The following is a 22,425-nucleotide window of genomic DNA, read 5'->3' as shown; positions in this document are numbered from 1 at the left end:
CTGCAGCAGCACACTGCTCATACTTAAGTGGTTGTCTACATAGGTATCTATAATTGACGTCAGCCATTTTGTGAAAATGTTCACCAGCCACGTGAACAGGCCCTGCTTCCTCCCACCACTGGGCAAAACTGCCCTTCACTGTTCCAGTATTCAGCCATGGTTTTCACCCTTACGCAGACATGATCCAAGGACAGAGGGAGTGGCAACTCCATCTGGCCTTGTTCCCATTTTCTTGGAGGTCATGTTAGGATCATCAGTGGGGTTTTAGGCCAGCCTTTCCTGCCCCGATGAGGTTAACCCTCTGGAAGTGAGCCAGGGCAAGAAACCATTGCTCAGACCTGCCTTTGGCCCAGGGTTTCCATTGCAGAATGCTGTGCTGTGCTGTAGGGGCTAAATTATGGTCTGCCCAATGTGCAGCAGATTTGGATGGTGCCATTTTGATTTCGTCTTGCCCACACCAACCTCTGGTGTTTGGTTTTGCTAGAAATATGAAGCTGCAAACTTTTTTTAAAAAAGGAAACAAAAGCTAGAAAATGGATTTGACTTAGGATTTCACATAAATTCCCAGTATTCTTTCAGCAACTTTGTTTCCAGACTTATTTCCCTTTGTTCTTCCCTTCTGGTTTAAAGGTAATAAACCTACACGTAGAGGGCATATCGGTTCAGAGGACAGCAGCTGAGTTGGTAGATATCCTGGCCCTGGGCTTGGAGTGGAGGCTCTGGGCTCATGAGGAAGAGCCAGCTTGGTCTCTAGCGGTTAATATTTGTTCGTTTATTCACGTCAGAAGCATCACAGTTAAAATAAGGAATGCCATGCGACATAAGAATTTAAAATATAAAATACAAGATTAAAATATGTACAAATTAAACAGATCTTGCCCTGATTCGTTCGGTGGTTAAAGTGATGGCCTTGAAACCAGGGGAGGTGAGTTCCAGTCCTGCCTTAGGCATGAGAGTCAGTCACTCTCTCAACCCAACCCACCTCACAGGGTTGTTGTGAGGAGAATAGAAGGAAGGAGGAATAGATACCTGCCTTGAGTTATTTATAAAGTAACAAAGCTGGAGTCAAAATCTAATAAATAAATAACCAGGAATAAATGTAAATAATGTTAGGCGTTTTGCTGCCTCGAGTGATCTAGAGAAATAATAAAAATGGGATAAAAATAAATAAATAATCTAGTACACGTCTAACATTAATGGTTGATCGGAATCATGTTTCTAAGTGCTTTGCACTCTGGTCAGAAAGCCAGAAACCGGCAGAGGAGCCAAGTGGCACAAAATGTCCTCTGTTTTCTTATCTCCACAGACAGGAGGCTAATTTCTGAAATACCACAAATCCAGAGCAGATTTCCAATCAGTCCATGACCTCCTTTCAGAAAGCTGAGCCTCCGGCAGCAAAATATTCTCTCTCTCCAGTCAGTTCTGCTTTGAGCCTCACTGGAAGCAAGGAGGAGCTGAGCACTGTGGACGCATCCTGCGCACATGTTCCCCAGAATCCACCCCTCTAGCGAGTGCTGTAAAGCAGGGGTCTCCAACCTTGGCCACTTTAAGCCTGGAGGACTTCAAAGCTGGCGGGGGGTTGAGATCCTCCAGGCTTAAAGTGGCCAAGGTTGGAGACCCCTGCTCTAAAGGGAAGTTGTGGCACATGAAAGCGGGCCCTGGGCAGTTGTCTGGGATTGGCACTGCGGCCCATTTTCCCATTTCTGTTCTGGGTAGATACCCCCCCCCTCGCTCCCCATACACACACCCCTTGGCATCATCAAAGGCAAATGTTCCTTTTAAAGAGCCCTTTTGTTGAGATCAACATTTGAGGACCGGCATGTGGAGCTGGTCCTGCCGGGCTTACACAGCTGAGCTCTTACGAAATGCAGTGCAACAGCTGCTGAGAGGAATGGATGGAGAGGAAGTGAATGTGCCGGAAAAGGCCACTTTTTCTCCCTTCCCAAAAGGCAGCTTTGAATCAGAAATCTGGTCAGCACAGGAGAAGCAAAGCTTTCCTTCTTTCTCCCCCACCCCCCATCCTTGGTCTTACGCAACGATTTTGCTGATGACTCCAAATGAGGCAACAACCTGCGAGGACACAAGATGGCTGCTTCTCCATTCAGGAATGTGGTAAGGATTAGTGCAATGAAGGAGCCATGGCTAACGGGGGGGGGGGAGTGACCAGCAGCCTTTTAGGTGTTGCACCTTCTCCCCCAAATCTCTGCAAAGAGGAAGCATGGGAGGCTCCTGCAGGGACATCCCTCAAGAGCTGGCAACCAAATTTGTCAACTCTTGGCCCCTATCACCGGAAAGGCCAAATCAGAATAGGATCCTGTGTAATCAAGAAAGTCTATAGCTTAAAAACCGAGTGTAGCTACTGTAGGTGTAGGAATACATCATAGTTACTTTTGTACTGTGGGGAGGTAGAAACATTTTTTTGCTTTATTCTTTTTACAATACACATAATCTTTCTGGTTAATTTCACTGCTAGTTTATTTCACATATTTATTTGTTTGTAAAAAATTACAGTCCACTCATTTTACCTCAAGATAACTTTATGGTTGTTTACTAGTTTGTTATTCATTGATCATATGTAATGTTTGTTCAAGGGATATTCACAAGTTTTATACTTTTTTTTACAGTATCTATATAAAAATAATATTTTTTTTCTTCAAAACAAATGTTTTGCTGGTCTTTTTGCAATCCAGCTCCCAATAAGGTGGAAGAGCAACAAAGATGATTAGGAGCATGGACGCTAAAAATATATGAAGAATGGCTGCAGAAACTGGGTATGTCGAATATAAGGAAAAGAAGGACTGCTGGTGACAGACAGACAGATAGGATAGACTAGAATAGCATAGAATATAATTCTTTATTGGCCAAGTGTGACTGGACACACAAGGAATTTGTCTTGATGCAAATGCTTTCAGTTTACATAAAAGAAAAGATACCTTCGTCAAGAGTCAAGAATCATAAGGTACATCGCTTAATAATAGTCATAATAGAATAGAATAGAATAGAATAGAATAGAATAGAATAGAATAGAATTCTTTTCTTTTAATTGGCCACATGTGATTGGACACACAAGGAATTTGTCTTCAGTGCAAATGCTCTCAGTGTACATAAAAGAAAAGATACATTCATCAAGAGTCAAGAATCATGGTCATTGGGTTCAATAGGCAATCAAATCATACTAGGAAACAGTCAATATAGGATAGCAGTATTCCAATATTTGGGCAGCTGCCACAAAGAAGATTGGAGGTGGGGTGTCAACCTATTCTCCAAAGCACCTGAAAGGACAAGAAGCAACAGGTGGAAACTCATCAAGGAGAGAAGCAACCTAGAACTAAGGAGAAACTTCCTAACAGTGAGAACAATGAACCACTGGAAGAGCTTGCCTTCAGAAGTGATGGGTGCTCCATCACTGGAGGCTTTCAAGAAAAGACTGGACAGTCATTTGTTTGGAATGGTCTAGGGTCTCCTGCTTGAGATGGGGTTTGCGCTAGACTAGATGATCTCCCAGGTCCCTATTGTATGTCCATTCCACCAACCCTTTTAATTTGCTATTGCAAATGGAGCAGTCTCTGGTATAAATCGGCCCCTTTCCTTGGGAAGGAAGAGCCCCCGCCCCTGGAGGAGAGAAAGCTACAGATTCCAGCTTCGCTCCGTCAGAACTCTGCCTGCCTGGCTTAGGGGGAAGAAATTAGGGCATCCCCTGCAGGGCCCCCAAAAGTCAAGATGGCAGTCAGGAGTACCCAGTAAACCCCATTTTTAATATGTGCTGCCTAGAAAAAGGGGGAGAAAAGTAATCTAAGCATACCCCATAGAATTTAAGTAAGTGCTGGTAGTTGCTCTGAGAGCATTTGCACCAAGACAGATTCCTGTTGTGTCCAATCACACTTGGCCAATAAAGAATTCTATTCTCTCCTATTCTATTCTATTCTAGTAGTGAGATGAGTGGCATATACATTAAATGCACATAGTCCTTCCGTTATAACCCAATTGAGCCCAACATTTCCGTTGCTAAGCAAGACATTTGTTAACCAGTTATGTTCTGTTTTAGGACCTTTTTTGCCACAGTTGTTTAAATGGATCACTACACTTCTAAATCTGGCTCCCCCCATCCATTCCCTGGCTGGGAAGGTTACAAGGTGATCACGTGACCTCAGGACAGGGCAACGTGCACATAAATAGATGCTAGTTGCCAAGGGTCTGGGTGTTGATCTCATGATCATGGAGATGCTGCAGTGGTTGTAAGTGTGAAAAGCAACCGTAAGTCACTTTTTTCAATGCCATTGTAACTTTGCCGATTAAATGACTGTGTCATGGCTTCCATTCTTCAAAGCTATGCCTCTGGCTGACAGCCTGGCAGTAAGAGGACGGAGTGGGGGGAACAGTAGCGGGCCGGGGGCCGGGGGGGCGGCGGCTGGAGAACCCGGTAGTGGAAAGTTGAGGAGTTGGGAGAACCAGCCAGTCCCGCCTGAGGCCCCGCCACCCCACCTCTTGGCCCAGTTGCCCTGGAGAACAGGAGACGAGTGGAAATGTTGAGTAGTTGGGAGAACCAGCCAATCCCGTCTCTGACACGCCCGCCAAGCCACGCCCACAGAACTGGTAGTAAAAAAAATGGAATCCCACCACTGGTGAGGATGCAGGGAGGGAGACAGGAGGAAGTTGTGCTGTCCCATGAGAAGCACCAGCATTTCACGGCCACTCCAAAGGGAAGCCCGAAAAGTCAGAAATGAAACCACACAGTGCTTCCAAAATAACAGGAAACCTGATTGTCTGTGGAGATTCTCAGTCATCCAAGTCATAGTTGTCCCAAAGGTGCTTTTTCAAGAGGCAACTGTGCTTCCTTGTTTTTCTTTGAAGATCTGAAGAAGCTTCTTGGATGAGAAACAAAACATCTTCAAAGAAAAGAAAGCCCAGTTGCCTCTTGAAATAGCACCTTTAAGAAATCTGGCTCTTTTCCAAAACTAGGAATAATACTACTTTTTCAGATTCTTAAAGCAATCTTCTTAGCGGTAACCTCTGCCTGATACAGCTGTAATTCCATGCAGTCACATTTCAATGTTTGGGGATATAATTTAGCATGACATTTACATTTCTAATGTCCAGACTTTTATAATACAATTATAGACCAGTTTAAAGAAGGTGAGGTAGAGTAAAAATGTAAATATAATGTAAATATAAAAAAACTGTACATGCTAGGAGATATAAAGGATACATGAATTAAAAACTTAAAGTATATAAAAAGTGAGAAGGAGTTGGATGATCATGTAAAAAAGATGACAGCTTCCCTCTTGTATCTTACACGAGGGTGTGTGTATGTGTGCTTATATCCATTTCCTAGCCAAGGGAGACAGGATTCTCTGAAGACATTTCTGTGGCCATGTGTGGAGGTGGTATTCAGCAGGTTCTGACCTGTTCTGGAGAACCGGTAGTGGAAATTTTGAGTAGTTTAGAGAACCAGCATATACCACCTCTGGAAATTTTACAGTATCCTTCCCATGCAACGCCCACCAAGCCAGGCCCACAGAACCAGTAGTAAAAAAAAATGAATCCCACCATGGCTATATGCCAGAGGTGCACAGAACGCTATTACATTTCCATCGAAATGGTATCTATTTATCTACTCACACTTGCATGCTTTTGAACTGCTAGGCTGGCAGGAGCTGGAGCAAGGAACGGGAGCTCATCCCATTGCATAGCGTTCAGGTCTCAAACCCAGGCTGCCAGCTTTTCAACTGGCAAGCTCACCTTCTTTAACCGCTGAGCCATCGTGGCCCCCTTGGATTTAGGGGAGTATAAAAGGCCACTATGTGGAAGGCTATCAAGTTACAACGAATTCCAATGTGGTGAGTTATGGGCCATTAAATCCGGTTTATTACACAGGTCACCACCCACCTGGCAAGGCCACAGGTTGTACAGCTAGTCATGATAGTCATAAAGTGGGTCACCCAGATGACCAACCCAATTTTAACAGCCTTTTTTGCAGTCATTGTTCATGCTATGGAGCCCAAAGTAAACATCAGTTTTTGTCAAAAATGACATAAATTGTGGTCATGTTACCACTGGATGCTGCAAGTGACTGTAGATGAGAGCCAGTTGTTGAGCTCCCAAAATGCAGCCCCACAACCAATTGGGGGGGGGGGGGAGAATTGTTGGAACCAGGTGGTAAGTAGCCCTGCAGAATACCTCATAACTTTGAACAGTCGCTAACCAATTGGTCATAAGTCAAGGATCACCTATAACAGGGTTAATGACTGAAAAAAATTAATGTTAAAATATTTGTCCATAAATAATATTACTTCAAAAAAGTGTCAGACTCTCATAAGACCAGATGAGTTAGTGAGTCCCCAAATATTTTGCATCACCAACAAAAAAAATCTGGCATTTGTCTTGTATAAATTTTAAGTTTTAAAAAGAATATAAAACCTCTGGAGAAAGAAAGAGAGAGAGAGAGAAAGAAAGAAAAGAAAGAAGGAAGGAAAGAAGGAAGAAAGGAAGGGTAGGAAGGAACTGTTCAGAAAAGAAGGAATCAAAAAGGAATAGAAGCTTCCAATCTCCTTTGCAGCAAATATACGTACAATAGCTAAATTTTCTCTTATTCTATGATTACAAAAAAAGCTCACTTTTTTCCTATTATCCAGGGTTTTCTTCTAATCAAAACCACAGATCATTTATACATTTTTTCTGTTTCATCAAAAAGACTATAAGGGGTTTCCAGTGTACATCAGTGTAGATATTGGGTTTTCTCTGTGATCAAGGTCTATTTAACTATCTCTAAAAGTTCCTCCACTGTGGGTAGGATTGAACCTTTTCTTTAATAGTGCCACTGTAATTATCACACATCAAAAGAAAGTTCTGTGACTATTTTCTAGTTCCTTATCCACTAGTCCAAAAAGTTTCTGGTTTCAATTGAACTTTAAAATCTTCTGAATTAATTTATGTATTTGTATACTTTTTTTTTTTGGACTTATGACATCTTTCCTTCCAAATAGGTATTTTGCAACCTCAGCAATTTTAAGATGTGTGGATTCTGGGAGATGAAGTTGACATATCTTAAAACTGCTGTGGCTAAGAAACATTGTTATAGAGGAATTATTTGGATCATCCAGCAAACTTGAAATTAACGAATCCATTTTAGTCATCAAGACTACATTCTATACAGGGTGGATTCACATAGGGGCCCAGCTCCCCCCCCCCCCCAAAAAAAAAGAACAACAACCTGTGGTTGGGTCCCCAGGAACCAACCACTTCAGAGGGTTTGGGGCTGGCAGAGTCTGGTGCTTCTGGTCTGTTGCCTCCTGGGACAGGAGGTGGCCAGGATTGTCAGTTTTGTGGGAGCCCACCAATCCTGGCTGCTGCCAAATATGGACGGGTTCTCTTGGGCATGAAGCCAGGGCGGCTTTATTTTTGCAAGCCTGAGATATGTGCCTTGCATAAAATGTTTCTACTAATTGCGCTGCTTCTGCTTCTGATGCCAGGGGGAGAGACTTGCTTCTGCCCATTTCTATTGGACGGCCATTTTATTAATCCACACTGATTTCTTTTGCATTCCCAAGTTACAAATTGCCTTGAATGCAACTGTGAAAATTCTGAGTAAAACAAGCACAATTCCTTGCCAGGGTGTATTTCGTGGAGCTGCTTCTCCAAAATGGGGAAAAATGAGGTATTTTTGGCTAGAGGAAGATGCTTGTGTGTTTTTCCTCCGAAGGACCAAAATCGACTGAAGAGACACTGCGGTTTTAGCCTTTCAAAGAGTCGTGATGTCCTTCCTGCTTTCTTTAAACCACAGAAACATTTGATAATGTAGCAGAAACAGGAACACCCATATTTTCTGGCCTGTCTGTGTTCTGTGTCCTATGACTCCATAGTGCACAGAGCTTTTAACCATTTTAAAACTCAGAAGTAGGTTTCTAGCACTCAGTGTTGCATGCTGAAGCCTGTATAAACAAGCATACAACCCCTGTGAGGTTCCTCTGGGGAGGCAGCCAGAGAAATGGCCAGGTTTGTGGGCTGAGTCAATGCCAAGGTTCTTTTTGCACCTTTGTGTTTCAGCTCGCAATTCACTCCAGTCATGGGAAAGCAGAACAGCAAGCTGCGTCCAGAAATGCTCCAAGACCTGCGGGAGAACACGGAATTCTCTGACCTGGAGCTCCAGGAGTGGTACAAGGGCTTCCTGAAAGACTGCCCCACGGGCATCCTCAACGTGGAGGAATTCAAGAAAATCTATGCCAACTTCTTCCCTTATGGGGATGCCTCCAAGTTCGCTGAGCACGTCTTCCGCACTTTTGACACCAATGGCGACGGCACCATCGACTTCCGAGAGTTCATCATCGCGCTGAGTGTCACCTCCCGGGGGAAACTGGAGCAGAAGCTGATGTGGGCTTTCAGCATGTATGACCTGGATGGCAATGGCTACATCAGCAGGGAAGAGATGCTGGAGATTGTCCAGGTGAGTGGCCCCCCCTTCCCCCCAGCAAAGTCCTGACACCTCCCAAGAAAAACCTTTGCTGATCTCTCTTGGCAGCCCACAATAGGGGAGTCTTCACGGGTTGCTAGAGCTGAACTCAAAGGCCTGGATCCGCGAACCAACCAGGGAGGCACCTTTCGGCAGCTTACCAGCTTTAGTGCAAGTGCAAGACGCAAGCATCCATTGCACGCCAGAGCTCCCCCCCCCCGCCCCGAGGATTGCAAGGCTGAAATTCAGGGGGTGGGGGTGGGGTTGCTAGTTTTTTAAGAGGCTTACTAAAATTTAACATTTTTGGTGAACTCACACAGGGCATGAAGGTTCAGTGAACTGGCAGTCCTGAAATCATCAATTACCTTGTAGGACTCACCCATTCCCTCCCTCCCTCCCTGCTCTGGGCAGCTGCCCCAACAAAAGTCTCTTCTGCGGGTGAGAAGGAATGGGAGAGGGGGGATGGTGGGAAGAACTGAAGAATTCACAGCCCTTTGGGGCCTAATTTCTGGGTCTTGTCCTTTTCAAATGGTATCTTCCTGACTTCTGCGGACCCCAATATTCTAAATATCTAAATGCAACCATACTCTCTTCAACTAAGAAGTCAAAGCAGCTAAAACAGACACCATAAGTGGATGGGCCCTGAAGTTGGCTCTCCTGGCTCTTAAAATCGTCCCCCCCCACCCCCACCAAAAAAAGATCTTCTTCTCCACAATTAATCAACTAAAGCCCTGGGTTCATATGCTGAGTGAAGTGATTAAAGCAGGGGACCCTAATTACTGAGTGGGAAAATCCAGTCTGCAAAGGGTAACTAATCTTAAGTGTGCTGTTAATCTAGCAATTAAACTGATTAAAGCTTTGAGCTTTCAGACTGAGCCAGAGCCGGTCAGAACAGGGCTTGGAGCTGCAGAGGGAGAGCAGAGTCTTCCACCCATTTTCCTCCCCTTTTGTTACCCCTGTCAGCTGTTCTGCATCTGGCTGCTTTGACTGCAGAGGTTTCAGCACTACGGGCAGAGGGGGAGGCGGCTCTCCTGCCTTTCCTTCCTTCGTGACTTCTGGGGAATGAAAGGAAAAGCAGAAGCTGCGTGGGAGAACAGGATGCTCGGTGTGGGAGGCAGCGGAGCCATCTAGAAATTCCCTAGGGAAAAAACGGCTTTGGATACCCCTGAGACTTTCTTCCTTGGCTCAGAATGAAAGCCCCGCCTCCTTCGCCTCGGGCGCCTCTGTAGAGGCAGGCTGCGTTGGGTGGGGTAGGTGGAGGCACAACGGTGTGCAGCGGGGAGCAGATGAGAGTAAGGAAATTGGGGGAGAGCGAAGGTTACTTGTGTTCTCACTCCCCTACAGTTCTCTTCTGCTCCCTCCAAATGTGTTTTTGCAGACATCAGAGATTCATTTTATGTGCATGCAGAATGGATCAGACTTGCAAAGGGCCCAAGGTTATATTTCTGGGTATTGGCAGCTTCCAGAACTGATTCCCAGGTAGGAACAGGGATGGCAAACATCGCGGTAAGCCATCTCTTGTTTAGGTCTGCTTTATTGACCAAAGCACCGTTAGGATTACAGTGTACATGGGGTCACAAATGCAGCTCAATGTGTTCTGTGAACAATGCTGCATCAAGTGGACCTTCACTGGTGATGTTTTCCGGAAGAAAAACGTGTTTTGTTGTATTCTAAAAACAGTATCTTCTTCTGTGAATATTCCCCCACCTGCCCAGAAGGTGAACTGGAATGCTTTAAAAGTCAAATGCAATTTGTGGATTCCTTTTTGTTCCACACTGAGATACAATTTGTTGATTTTGATTACATCTAAGCTATGGCAGCTACTGGGAGGTTTCTGGGGAACGCCAGAATGAATTCAGATTGCTACAAGATGGCTGTGAATCTTTTGGACTGTGGGCTGTAACTGAATGTTAATAGTGAAATGGTCTCTGGGGAAGGGGAAAAAAAACGAACGCTGCTGAGAAGGTGCCTTCTTAGTGCAGGTAGATGGCAACCTTCACTATCAGAGTCTGGTTTTAGAGGTCTAAAGCATTGGAATGGACACTGCCAAAAATGCCAAGATGAGGTGCGGAGACCTCTGGGTCCTCCAGAAACCAGAGACTGGCACCTCTTTACATCCACGTGAAGTTGAAAAGGGGGAGTTTTTTTGTGGGGGGAGGTTTGCAGCATTGGTGTGGCAACCTTGCAAACCTGTAGTTGGGAGGTGTCTTGTCCTTCCCATAATAGCTGCCCAAACTGTTTGCGAAGCATGATTTTGATAAGTCTCCCCTCTCGCCCCTCCTGATTGGCACCATCCCTGCATTGCCCTTTATCTGGGCACACGGGCACAGTTCCAGAGAACGCTAAAGGCATCCTTTCCGTTTTCTAAGAAAGCTCCTGAGTCTCAATGGGGCATTCCTGGACAGGGAGGCCTCCGGGAAAAGACCGGGCACACATCGTTTGCCAGGTGGCTTTCCAGTTCAGACAAGTCCCAAGCTTGGATTATAATTTGGGGCCAGCCAAGGAAGAAGGACACTGGGTGACCCAGAGAATCGTTCAGTGGCTGCATTACTCTGGGAGTTGAATTAATTGGTCTGAGTTTCCATAATCCATCAAACAATAAACAAATCAAACACGCTGAAAGTATCTCTAGCATGCTGTGTGGACGCATCTGCTGGATCGCTGCCTGGCTAAATACATTTGTGACTGTCATTAACCAATTTGCCCAGTTCACAATCGGGGCATTGGATTTATTGCCACGGGGTAACCCAGGTGCCCCAGCCATTAAAAAGCAGCTGGCAGACAAGCGTGCTGCTCTCCGCTCAGCATCCAGCATGGAGCTTCTAGGAGACTAGCCAGAAGGGATGGGCAGGTGGAGATCTTGGCCTCCTCTTACCTTCTTACTCCTGCCCATGTCTGCAGTGCCCTCTGCTGGACGCTGCTCAACATTGCAATGCAGGCTATCCTCACAGTTTTGGTTCTCACCACAGGTGATTGCACGATACTATCCAAAAAGTGCACTGCACATAAAATACATTGCATATAAAAATAGGTGCAGCTGCCATTACACTCACCATCTTAATTTGGCCATTACCCTCTGGAAACTTGTGTCTCTGAAGTGTTCCATTTGGGTTCATTTGAACAAAAGGTTTGTTTTTTGCAGTCTTGTCCTCAGGCTACTCTCTGGACCGTTGCTTTTCCCAAAGGACCAGCCTGCTTGAGCTGTCTGCTGCCCTTCTGGTTGATTCCCCTTCTGTTGTTAAAAGCCCAGCAATCAAGTTGTGCATGCGAATTGCCAACGTCTTCAGTCCTGGTCTGCTGGGAAATAACAGGCCGGCTGAGTAGGATAGAAGAAAATGCTTCTGCTCCACCAGATCTGTCCTGAGCTGCCTGGGGGCCCCGGGAGCCCCAACCGGCCTGTGCCAAAGGCATCTTTCTCAGCCGCAGGAGCAGGAAAGGAGCGGGAGAAGCCCTCTCAGGGATAGAGATGAGAGCCGACAGGCCGAGAGCACCTTTCCTCCTTTGGTCCCCAGAGCTGGGCTGACCTCATCTTCTCCCCATAGAATAACAATAAACGTGCTGGCTGGGGATGATGGACAATCTAGTCATACAGGTCTTCAAAGGAGTCAGTCTGGGGCAAGGCTTGTTTAGAAAAGGCCATACAGTTAAAGCCTTGAGTTATGGCCAACAGCTTTAGCAGCCATTCACAGTTTCGTTGGCTAGAGGGGGGGCTTATGACCTGGGTTCGAAGCTCAATCGGCCTCTGGTTACACGCCTGGACATTGGGTGCTCAGCAACAGGACTGCATTTACAGATGTTTGCAGTGTCTCCCAATCACATGACCTTGTTTTACGAAGGTTTTGATGAAAACTGGCAGTTACTTCTTGGTTTGGGCAAAATCGCACCTGTGGTTCACAATGACCATCCAGCTTGCTTAACAACTACTGCAAAAATTGTCCTAAAATCAGGTCACTCCCATGACCAGCCTGCTTTGCGACCATCATGAGTTACAATTGTGGTGGGAAGGCTCCCATTACAGTCCTAATGCAAGGATTATCATCTATTTGTGGAGGATACTAAGCTGGCAGGAATAGCCAACACCCTAGATCCCGGATGTAAAACTTGCGGTCCGCAGGCCGGATGTGTCACGTGCTGGCCCCACCCCCACCCAGTTTAGCAAAGGGGGGGAAAGTCCCGATGCGTCAAGTGATGCTGCCATGACGCTGCAAATTTGACACCCCTGCCTTAGATGATAGTATGCTCAAGATCCAGATGAACACTGGGCCCTATCTAACACCTAGAGTCCTCATCCAGTTTTGGTCGTCACACTATAAAAAGATGTTGAGACTCTAGAAAAAATGCAGAGAAGAGCAACCAGGATGATGAGGGGACTGGAGACTAAAACATATGAAGAACAGTTGCGGGAACTGGGCCTGGCTAGTCTAGGGAAGAGAAGGACCAGGGGAGACAGGAGAGCAGTGCTCCAATATTTGAGGGGTTGCCCCAGAGTGGAGGAGGGGGTCAGGCTGTTTTCTAAAGCATTAGATGACCTACAAGGTCCCTTCCAAGTCTGCTAATCTGTTAATTACCCAGACATGATAGAACTGTAACATTCATACTGAACATTTTATTTTCCAAATTGCACAGACAATTTAAGAGCAACAACTGCAAGAAAAATGTATTTCTAATACAGGTAGTCTTCAACTTATCACTTGGCGACTGTCAGAGTTACAGTGGCACTGAGAAAAGTGACCTATGACTGTTTTTCACATGACCGTTGCAGCCTCTCCAAGTGATTTGAATTCGGATGCTTGACCACAGATTCCCATTTATGACCGTTTTAGGGTCCAGGGGTCATGTGATCCCCTTCCGCAACCTTCTGACGAGCGAAGGCCCTGGGGAAGCTAAATTCGCTCAACAACTGTGTAATTCACTTAATAACTGGAGCGACTCACTTAAGCAAGAAAGGGCGTAAAATGGGGCAAAACTCAACTGCCTCACTTAGTAACATAAATTTGGGGGCCAATTATGGTTGTAAGTCGAGAACTACCTGCAATACTGAAGAACATCGAACGTTGCTCATTTTCAGTTTCCAGACTGGGATAAGCGGTGGCTGTTGCAAACCAGTTAGTTGGCAAGGAGAAGCACACTGGGTTGGGTCGATGGGTTATGGGGGCCTGGCTTACCCATGTTGAGACCAGAGGAAGACGTCGTAGATGCAGAGTGGGGCTGCCAACTGCCAAGCAGATCTCCCCGATTGGCCAGGCTTACCTGCGGGGATGCATCAGGGGGCCCCCCCTCCAACCCACCTGTGCCGGCCTTGTTCAGGGCAAGCCCCGTTTCCCACTGTAAGAGTTCTGGGGGGTCCTTGGCAGAACCCAGAGCCGCTACAGCGTTTGATCCTGCTCCTCTTCCTTTTCCCCAGGCTATCTACAAAATGGTCTCATCGGTGATGAAGATGCCAGATGACGAATCCACCCCTGAGAAACGGACGGAAAAAATCTTCCGACAGATGGATACCAATAATGATGGTAAATGAGGAGACAGAGAGATTAAGACACAAGCTCATCAGTAAATCCAGAGCTTTTAAGCAAGAAGGCAGGAAAGCTGATTAAATACAGTGACGGGGCTGGCGTTTTTGGGGTGGGGAGGTTTCCCCTCAGCTCTGGCAGGCTGGACAAGAGGGAGGCACCGCTGGGTAGTAATTTCTAGCATTTTGCCTTAATGTAGCAGCCTTCCCTCCCACCCTCCCTTCTCCCTCCCACAAGCATATTACATCCGATGAAGAACAACAAAAACGAGGTGGGGTCAGATGCTACCCTTAAAAAAAAAGATCTTGCAGGTCATTTTTGCATCACTGCCTGGCATATGTTGGGTTTCTTGCAGGAAAACGCCGGTGTGCTCAGAGCCATGAACTGCTCTGCCCGTTAGAGGAAGTCGCAGGGAGACCAGGCTCTGGGCATTCAAAGCGTACCTTTCCCCTCTCTGCCAAACCCGAAGCAGGGAAGGCTGGCGGAGGGTAGCTTTGTGCTCCGAGGCCTCTTTTTCCATCCCATCTTCCAAGGCCAGGGATGGCTGTCCTTCCTGGTTGTAGGCTCTGCCTTCAGGCCTAAGAGTAAACATGTCTGCATCTGGGACAGGTAATCCTCAACTTACAGCCATTCATTTAGTGACAATTCAAAGTTACAACGGTGGAGAAAAAAGGGACATATAAATCGATCCTCACACGACCGTCACAGGGGCTCCATGGCCGCAGGGTCACGACCTGCATGTGTTTATGGCTGCTGCAGCAACCTGAGCTTGTGTTGTGTCACCATTTGCAAGCTTCCCACAAAGTGGATGGGAAAGCTACCAGGAAGGTTGCAGGTTGCAGTCGCGTGATGCTTCTCTTGAAAATCCCCGCAAAAAAGGCCACAAAATAAGGTGCGGCAGTGCGATGCCTTGCTTAACAACTGCACTGAGAAATGAGGGACTATATGTTCTTTTTTATGGTTGCAAGTCAAGGAGACCTGCGTAAGAGTTTGGTTTGCCTCGCTCTCTCGTGCTGTGTAGAGATCAAAAGGCAGCCCTGTTGTGCCCGCCAGTCGTGCCCGCTTAAAGGCCGCCCTGGCATTCCAGCATTAGGAATTCGCCACCCATTCCAGCCAGGGGGCTTCTCCACCCGGGGGCTGCAGTCATCTCCTTGGGAGCTGCGGGACAAAGCAGCAAGGAATTGGCTGGCCTGAAAGGTTTTCCTGTCAGAAGTCCCCGTTTTGGAAGAGGCTGAGAACAGCAGCTGGGCTCTTAAGGCTGCCCTGACGAGGCACTCATTCTGCCTGGGAGGCAGCGGAACTGCAGGCATGGAGTCACAAAAGTCAGCAGGGGGGGTGGAACCGTGGGATGCAGGAGGGCGAAAATAGCGGAGATTGGGTCTTTTAGGGAGGGCCAAAGATGCTTTGGGGCAGAGATGCTGAATCTCCAGGTCGCGGCCCATTACTGGCTGCAGGAGAGATGGGCAAGCGTGCGTGTGAAGCTCTGCTTGTGGAGGGCAGAGTGGAGGGCATTGGTGTGAGCGGAGGTTCCTTGTGCACACCCCATCTGCGCAAGCGGAGAGTGTGCGCGCCTGCCAGTCTCACGAATGGAGCCGTGTGCACACGGTTGTCGAGCTCGAGAAAGGCTGCGTTACTTGTTCCATTGACAAGTGAGCCCACGTCCTCCTTGGTAAGAAATACGGACGTGGGCTTTCTCCACCTGTTTGTCAGCCTACAGGTGGGGCAGGGGGAGGTTCTTCCCCAGATACAAAGCCAGCCCACCCCTTCTGACCCCCCGCCAACCCTGCAAGGAAGTCCTTGGGGGAGAAGGATCAAAAGCTCAGCTTGCTCCCGCCAAGGGGACCAGGGCTACAATGGTTGCCCACCTGGACTTTTTTGACCCCCCCACCCCCCGGTGGATGGCCTTCGATGGCCGTTTTGCCCCTACAGCTGCTCAAGAGAAACATTTCAGCCAGGGGAGCCTTTTTGTGGGGAGAGAACTACCCCCTCACTCCCCCCATTAAAGAGAGATCTGAACGGGGGCCTGGTGCACACACCGAAAGCAGCCCCCTCCCCCGTTCTGCGTGCCAAAAGAGCGGCTTCAAGCAGGAACAGGCCTCAAGGAACTGACGCAGAGAAGGACAGGACGGGTAATCCTCACCTTACAGCCATTCGTTCAGCGGCTGTTCAGAGTTACAGCAGTATCGGAGGACAGTGACCGACGAGTGGGCCTCGCCCTGATGACCTTCAGCATCCCCATGGCGCCAGGATTCAAACTCTGACCTGGGGCAATGGGCATGCACTTGCGGCGGCTGCAGGGTCCTTCTCAGCTGGCTTCCGACAGGCAAGGTCAGCAGGAGAAGCCAGCTTCACTTAATGACCACTTAACAGGGGCAGTGATTCGTTTACCAACTGTACCAGGAAAGGTAAAAGCTGGCACCACCCACTTCTTGCTTAGCAGTGGAACTTCCGGTCCCCGCAATTGGGATCGTAAGGTGGGGACTTCCGGGACTCTTGCTCAACCTCAGCAGCTTGGAGGTGGGGGGCTCCAACCCCCAGAACTCCCCAGCCAGGGAAGGCCGTTCTCCAGAGACACAAAATCCCAATTTGACTCATGGCTGCTGAATATATTGGAGCAGCTTGGCTGCCCAGCCCGGCACGGGGATGTGTGAGTGGCAGGCGCATGTGGCGCACACGGCTCTGTTTCTTTGAGCAGTGGGCATGCACGCCCCCCACTTGTGCAAATGGAGCTTTGTGCGCAAGCGGAGAGTGGTTTGTGTTCACACGCAGAGCCCCACTCAGCGAGCGGCAGGGGCTTGCACTCGTGTGCGAAGCTCAGGTTGTACGAGCAGAGGGTGCTTGAGCGCAGGGAGCAAAGCTCCGCCTGGGGGAAGCTGTGCCCGTGAGTACAAGCACCCCCACACACACACACACGAGTGGAGCTTCACACACACACACACACACACACGCACGCTTACCCGTCTCTCCCACTGCCGGTTTCAAACAGGCCGTGGGCCGGTAGTGGGCTGCAGCCTAGGGATTGGGACCCCCCTGTCGGAGTCATTCCCACCAAATATCCCATTGGTTGAAATGAAGGGACAATTTTTCTGGGGTGCAAATCGGCTCCACTCTCAGCCACCAAAGTTGGTGCAACTTGATCAGCACTTTTCACCTTTTGGATACTTACTCAAAGCTTTGACCCTCCTTCAAAGGGACTGATCTTCACTTCTGGCCTTGGCTAATAACAGGTTCCATCCCACGAAACTCACTCCTTTTCCCAGACAGGCCACCCCAGGTGAATGTTGGCAGGCTCCCAGTGCCGGACCAGCTGCCCCCTGCCCAGGATGCCCCCCACCCTTGGCCCCCTCACTTCAGAAAGCCATGCAGTTGGGGGCCACCGGTGGGGCAAAGGAGTCAACAGGGGTGGAATTGTGGAACTGAATCATCGAAGTCCCTCGTGTTCCAGTTGCCGTGGTTGAGGAACACTGGTACAGCAGGTAGTCCTTGACTAACGGCTGTTGCTTGGCAACCATTCAAAGTTGCACTCCCCAACGGTACTTCAGACCTGGTTCCAAAGTTCTGCCAGGCAGGGCCCTTCCCGCGGTCGTGTGGCCGCCTGCCAGGCGCTTGGCAGCTGGAATCTGCAGCTGCAGCCCTGCCTTGACTTCCCCTTGAACAACCTTCCCTGCACCTGGGGGGCTCCCTAAGCATCCACCTTCCCCAGAGGCTGAGGGTGGGATCTCCCCCATACGCAAAATCTTAGCTTGTGTCGGGAAGAGCCAAGGCCAGTCTTAGAGGGCGAGGTGGGTAACTGTGGAAAACGAAACATCGATCTATTTCGTTTGACATGAAAACCTCACTTGACACATGAGAAGGCGGGGAAAGCCCATGTTAGATCTGCTGGTGTTTTTCTTTTCTTTTCTTTTTTGAAAATTTTATTTGGCTTTTCACCAAAAAAGCCATAATACAAATAAAACATCTTTTTTTGAAAATGGCATGGTCCCGGGTTACACTTCTTCATACAGACACAAACTCAATTTCATGCTCACTTTTATGTTCTATTCCATATCTTATTACTGTTTTACATTTTCTACATAGTTTTTATCCTCTCTTAATTTTCTCAATTTTATTTTAATTATCTCATATCAATTCAAATCATTATGTTTATACTTTTGTCTGTCCTGTTTCTATTTCATATTTTCTTTTCTCATTAAACAAATTTTCTCCTGTAGTTACTAATTGGAGTATGACACCTTTATATCTTTTAATTTTATCCATTCAACTCTTATTTAAGCTTCAATATATAGCTTGAGGTTATAACATTCAATATAATACATAACTTCCAATCGAATTCTGCTTGGTACATTCTTAAAATACACACTATATTCTTAAAAAGTAATTATAAATATATGTAATTAAAACACTCATTCCATTCCAATTCAATTCTATCATTAATATTCATTAAAGTCTTAACATCTTTTAATGTTACTTTTCAATTAAATATCATACTTCCTTGGGAACACTTATAAGCTTTCCATAATTATTTTTTCCCCCTATTTCTCTTCCCTTATATTTTATAAAACATTAAATAATTAAAATGTTCCCATCCTTTCCTAATTCAATTCTCTCATTCATTTTATCATTTATTTATTAACAAACATTTCACTAGATTACAATGACTATTTTATCCCTCATTTTAATCATACATTGTTTCATATTTTCTAAAATTATTTCTATTTCCGATATAACAATACTGTCTTATGTACCTTTGCAGAATCCCTTTTTCAATTAAATTTTCACCCATTATCTCTAAATTGGCCCTGTTTCTCCATATCTTGTTTCTGTCCTTTATAACTTCTTTTCCTTTCCTTCTTCCCTCTCTTCTTCTCCCTCCCCTTTTTACCCCCTTGTCTCTCTAGTTCTAATTCTCTCTTCTGTATTCCTCTCTTCTGTTGTTTTCTAATATTATACTTATTTTTCAAGTTATTATTCCTTTTCTTGGTTGCTTTTTCAAATCTTAAACTTTTCATTCTCTTTCCCCCCTTTCCTTTTTCCCCCCACATAAAATTACTTGTTCATTAAAGATGGCTTCTTCTTTGTCCCAGTCTTGTTCTGCAGGCATTTCTTGTTTTTTCTCATAGTTCGAGATCTCCATTTCTAAGAATTGAAATATGAAGCCAAAAGAACCTCTCCCTTCTTGTGCATCTTCTTTGTACTTTTTAAGTTCCATTTTCAGTTCATCTCAAAAGTAGTGCCATTTTAAAACACTTTTAAACAACCACCCGATTGATTTTAGTCATTCAAATGCAATAACTAAAAATCCAGCGATCACTAAATAATCCAAATACTCCCAAGCTGTTTCTTCATGCTTCTTTTTCACTTTCTCTTCCTGGGGTTTTACTATTTTGTAGCCAAGTTTCAGTTAAAATGTATCTTTTAGAAGTCTTGTTGAGGTTTTACTGTAAATTCCTTTTAATTCCAGGCAGTCTCCTCCCTTTTTTCCAGATCCTGCCCTTTTATTCTTTTTCTCTCCTTTCCTGCTTTTAAAAGGTTTTAAGTATCCAGAAATCTTTATTACCCCTTTGACATTTTATTTTCAGCTTAAATGCCTATTGATGTCAAAGTGGATTTTTTCCCCAATTTCTTATTTAGATCCCTTATCTGTCAGTATAGGGAAAAGGAGAGAAGAAAAAAAAACAAATCCTTTCCCTTTTCTCTTTCCTTTGCTGCTTCAAAGTCTTCTTTGGGAACAACGTTACTTTTTTTTAGTTTAAATTCCAGGGTACCTTAGTTGTTGCTTTTGCAGTTTAACCCAGTCATCCAAAACTTTCTCTTCTTATCTTCCTTCTGCACATTCTTTTCCGGTCAAGTTCTTCTTTGTGGTGGCCATTTCTGACTGCCGCTGCAACCACTTTCGGGAAAGGGAGTAATGGCCAGCTGAGGAGGAGAGATGCGGCTCTCCTCAACCCTGCTGGCAGTCTCCCCCCTTTTCACCACCTCTATGGGGTGGCTTAGCCCCGAAACCAGCCAGCTCGGGGCGCTCCAGCAGCGAGCACGGATCGAAACTGCGCACAATCGCGGCTTTGGTCTGTCCGTGAAAAGGCTCAAACCGGAAGTCCTGCTGGTGTTTTTCTAAAACCATGACATATACCTTCACTTTATCCAACCCTTTATCCAAAAACAAGTGGGGGCGCAGGTAGATGAACTTGACACAAGGATGCCTGGGAACTTCAGATGAGAATGGACGTCCTACAAGCCCACAAGCTGCCAGGACAGGGTTTTGGGCAGTACAAAACTCTCAGGGAAGAGGCCAGGGTGTCAGGGCTCTGGCAGTTACCCCCAATTAAATCATGAGTCTTGAGCCAAACTTCCAAAACTTAAAAAGGATTTATTGGGAGTTAACATGTCCGGCACTGCCTGGGGAGTAGCCGACTCTGAGACACATAAATCAATTGTCACCCTTGACCCTGGTTTCCCCCCACCCCCTGTGTGTATATTCTCCAATGGGACACATCCATAGCCAAGAGTCATCAATCATGCTCTCCAGTTAGAATTTTGCACGGCAGAAACTTCAGTCACCTAGTTACTACCTTTGAAAACATTTATGGAATGCACTTTCGGTTTGCAAGCAGCTGCACTGCTCCCCGCCTCCCTTTCTGTTGGCAACTCTAAAAAGACCATAGAGATATTTTATGAGTTGACACAGGGCTCCTCAGGGTCCCTCCTGGGGATTCTGCCACTCTACCCCACCTGGGGCTGGGCATCCCAACTTCTTCTGCTGTGCCTGACCCCGCACCCTTCTCCTTTCCAGGCAAACTGTCCCTGGAGGAGTTCATCAAAGGCGCCAAGAGCGACCCCTCCATCGTGAGGCTGCTGCAGTGCGACCCCAGCAGCGCCTCCCAGTTCTGAGCGCCTCCCCACCGCCCAGGAGGCTCTGGACGAGTCCACCACCTCCCCAAACAGCACCCAACTTCACCGGGCGTCTCCGAGGAAGACACCAGCCTCCTCCCGTTCCTGCTTGGACATCGAAGCAAGGAGCACCTGTCAGTCTACCGAATTTTCTTCTGACTCACAGATACGTTGTCTCTCCCCCCTCCCCAAACACTGTAGCTTGGTGTGAATGTGACACGACGTGGGGTGCAGCTGAGGGTGGGGGGGGGCGGGCAAAGCCGGAGTCTGGGGACCAGCCAGTCTTCTGCCAGCATTCCGGGTTGGGGGTGGCCAAAGGGGCCGCTCTTCCGCCATGCCTGCTGCTGGCTCATGTCCCCATGGCGGGGCTCAGGGTGCGAGAGCAGCTTTTGCTGGTGAAAGAGAGGCTTGTAGCTCCAGGGCTCAGGCTGCGAATGCCAACGAAGCCGAAAGGCCCCCCGAGAGGGACACTCCCAGACACTCCCAGTTGGGCAGCATATAAATTTAATAGATTAACTTAATAAATTATTAAAGAGACACTAGGCCACCCGCGGAGGCTGGCAGACAGTCATGTCAACGAAGTATACGCCTGCTTTGCGTTGTTTAGGGTGTCCTCAGTGGAGCAGCCCCGGCATTTCCCACCAGGGGGAAATGGGTAACACTGAGGAACTGCACCCTCAGGGCTGCGCACCTGTCAAAAGCGCTTTGGGGGCGATACTTCTTCTGCGCCTCCCTGCTCTCCGTTAGAGCAGCCTCCCTCCCTCCCTTCCTTCCGAGGAGCAGAGAAGCATCGGAGGTCCAAAGCGCTTCCTTCTCGCCCAGCTCTGATCTACACTCAGCGCCACTGGATGCCAACTACCTTAGCTCAAGATGCTGCAGCCCAAAGCAGACCCCCTCCTTCAAAAGGAGCCCTGGCCACACACCCCCACCTTCTGCCCCGCCCTCATCACACCCCCTTGCCAGCCCCTTTGATTCTGGTTCGCAGCACAAGGAGAGGAGGGGGTCATATCTCACCCCGGGGGGGCATTCGATAGCCCAGTCCAGCCCCTCCCCCTCCAGGCGACACAGCACCCCAAAAGGCAGCCGCCAACAGTTTTGGGAGCCGAGGGCTGTGCCTGAGCACAGGAGAGAGAGAGAGAGGCCAGCATGCAGGAGCTGCTTGGGGGGAGCTGCCAACCAGAGAGCTTGGTGTGAAAAACGTGTGTGTAGAATTATTTGTCGACTGTCTTACCTGCTTTTCATTATAAAACGATCCCAACGCAGCCGCGAAAGATTCACTGCCTGCACGTTTCTTTTGTGCCCAGGTGCCCACGGAGAAGCCACTTTCTCGACAAGGGCTTCCGGTTCCCAAATGGCAGAGCCGTGGGCCGAGACTTGAATCGAGGCTGGGGGCTAATGGCTCTGGAGGGTACATCCAGCAGTGGGCCCCCATTCACACCCCAGCCTTCCTGCGGAGGCTGTCCAGGAGGCAGAGAGGCCAAAGAGTCAAGATAGCGGCCGCAGCCATCCAGTCAAAGCCTCGCCTCTTTGTACATGCCCCGCCCAGGCACATGTGGTACAGAGGAGGCATTCAGCCAGTTC

General features: G+C 47.5%; 1 protein-coding gene across 1 annotated transcript in view; it reads left to right on the top strand.

The window, feature by feature from the left end:
* HPCA (hippocalcin) overlaps positions 1–22,118 on the top strand; it is a 31,055-nt gene extending 8,937 nt beyond the window's left edge. Inside the window, exons 2-4 of the mRNA XM_026702856.2 lie at positions 8,044–8,440; positions 13,851–13,956; positions 20,747–22,118. Of these exons, the coding sequence (XP_026558641.1) occupies positions 8,063–8,440; positions 13,851–13,956; positions 20,747–20,844 (582 nt within the window). The 5' untranslated portion in view covers positions 8,044–8,062 and the 3' untranslated portion in view covers positions 20,845–22,118. The remainder of the gene's footprint in view (positions 1–8,043; positions 8,441–13,850; positions 13,957–20,746) is intronic.
* The last annotated feature ends 307 nt before the right edge of the window (positions 22,119–22,425 follow it).

Source organism: Pseudonaja textilis, chromosome 10 (assembly GCF_049901715.1).
Source record: "Pseudonaja textilis isolate UNSWEBS1 chromosome 10, rPseTex1.2, whole genome shotgun sequence".
Lineage (NCBI taxonomy): Eukaryota > Metazoa > Chordata > Lepidosauria > Squamata > Elapidae > Pseudonaja > Pseudonaja textilis.
This window is presented reverse-complemented; position numbering and strand designations above follow the sequence as displayed.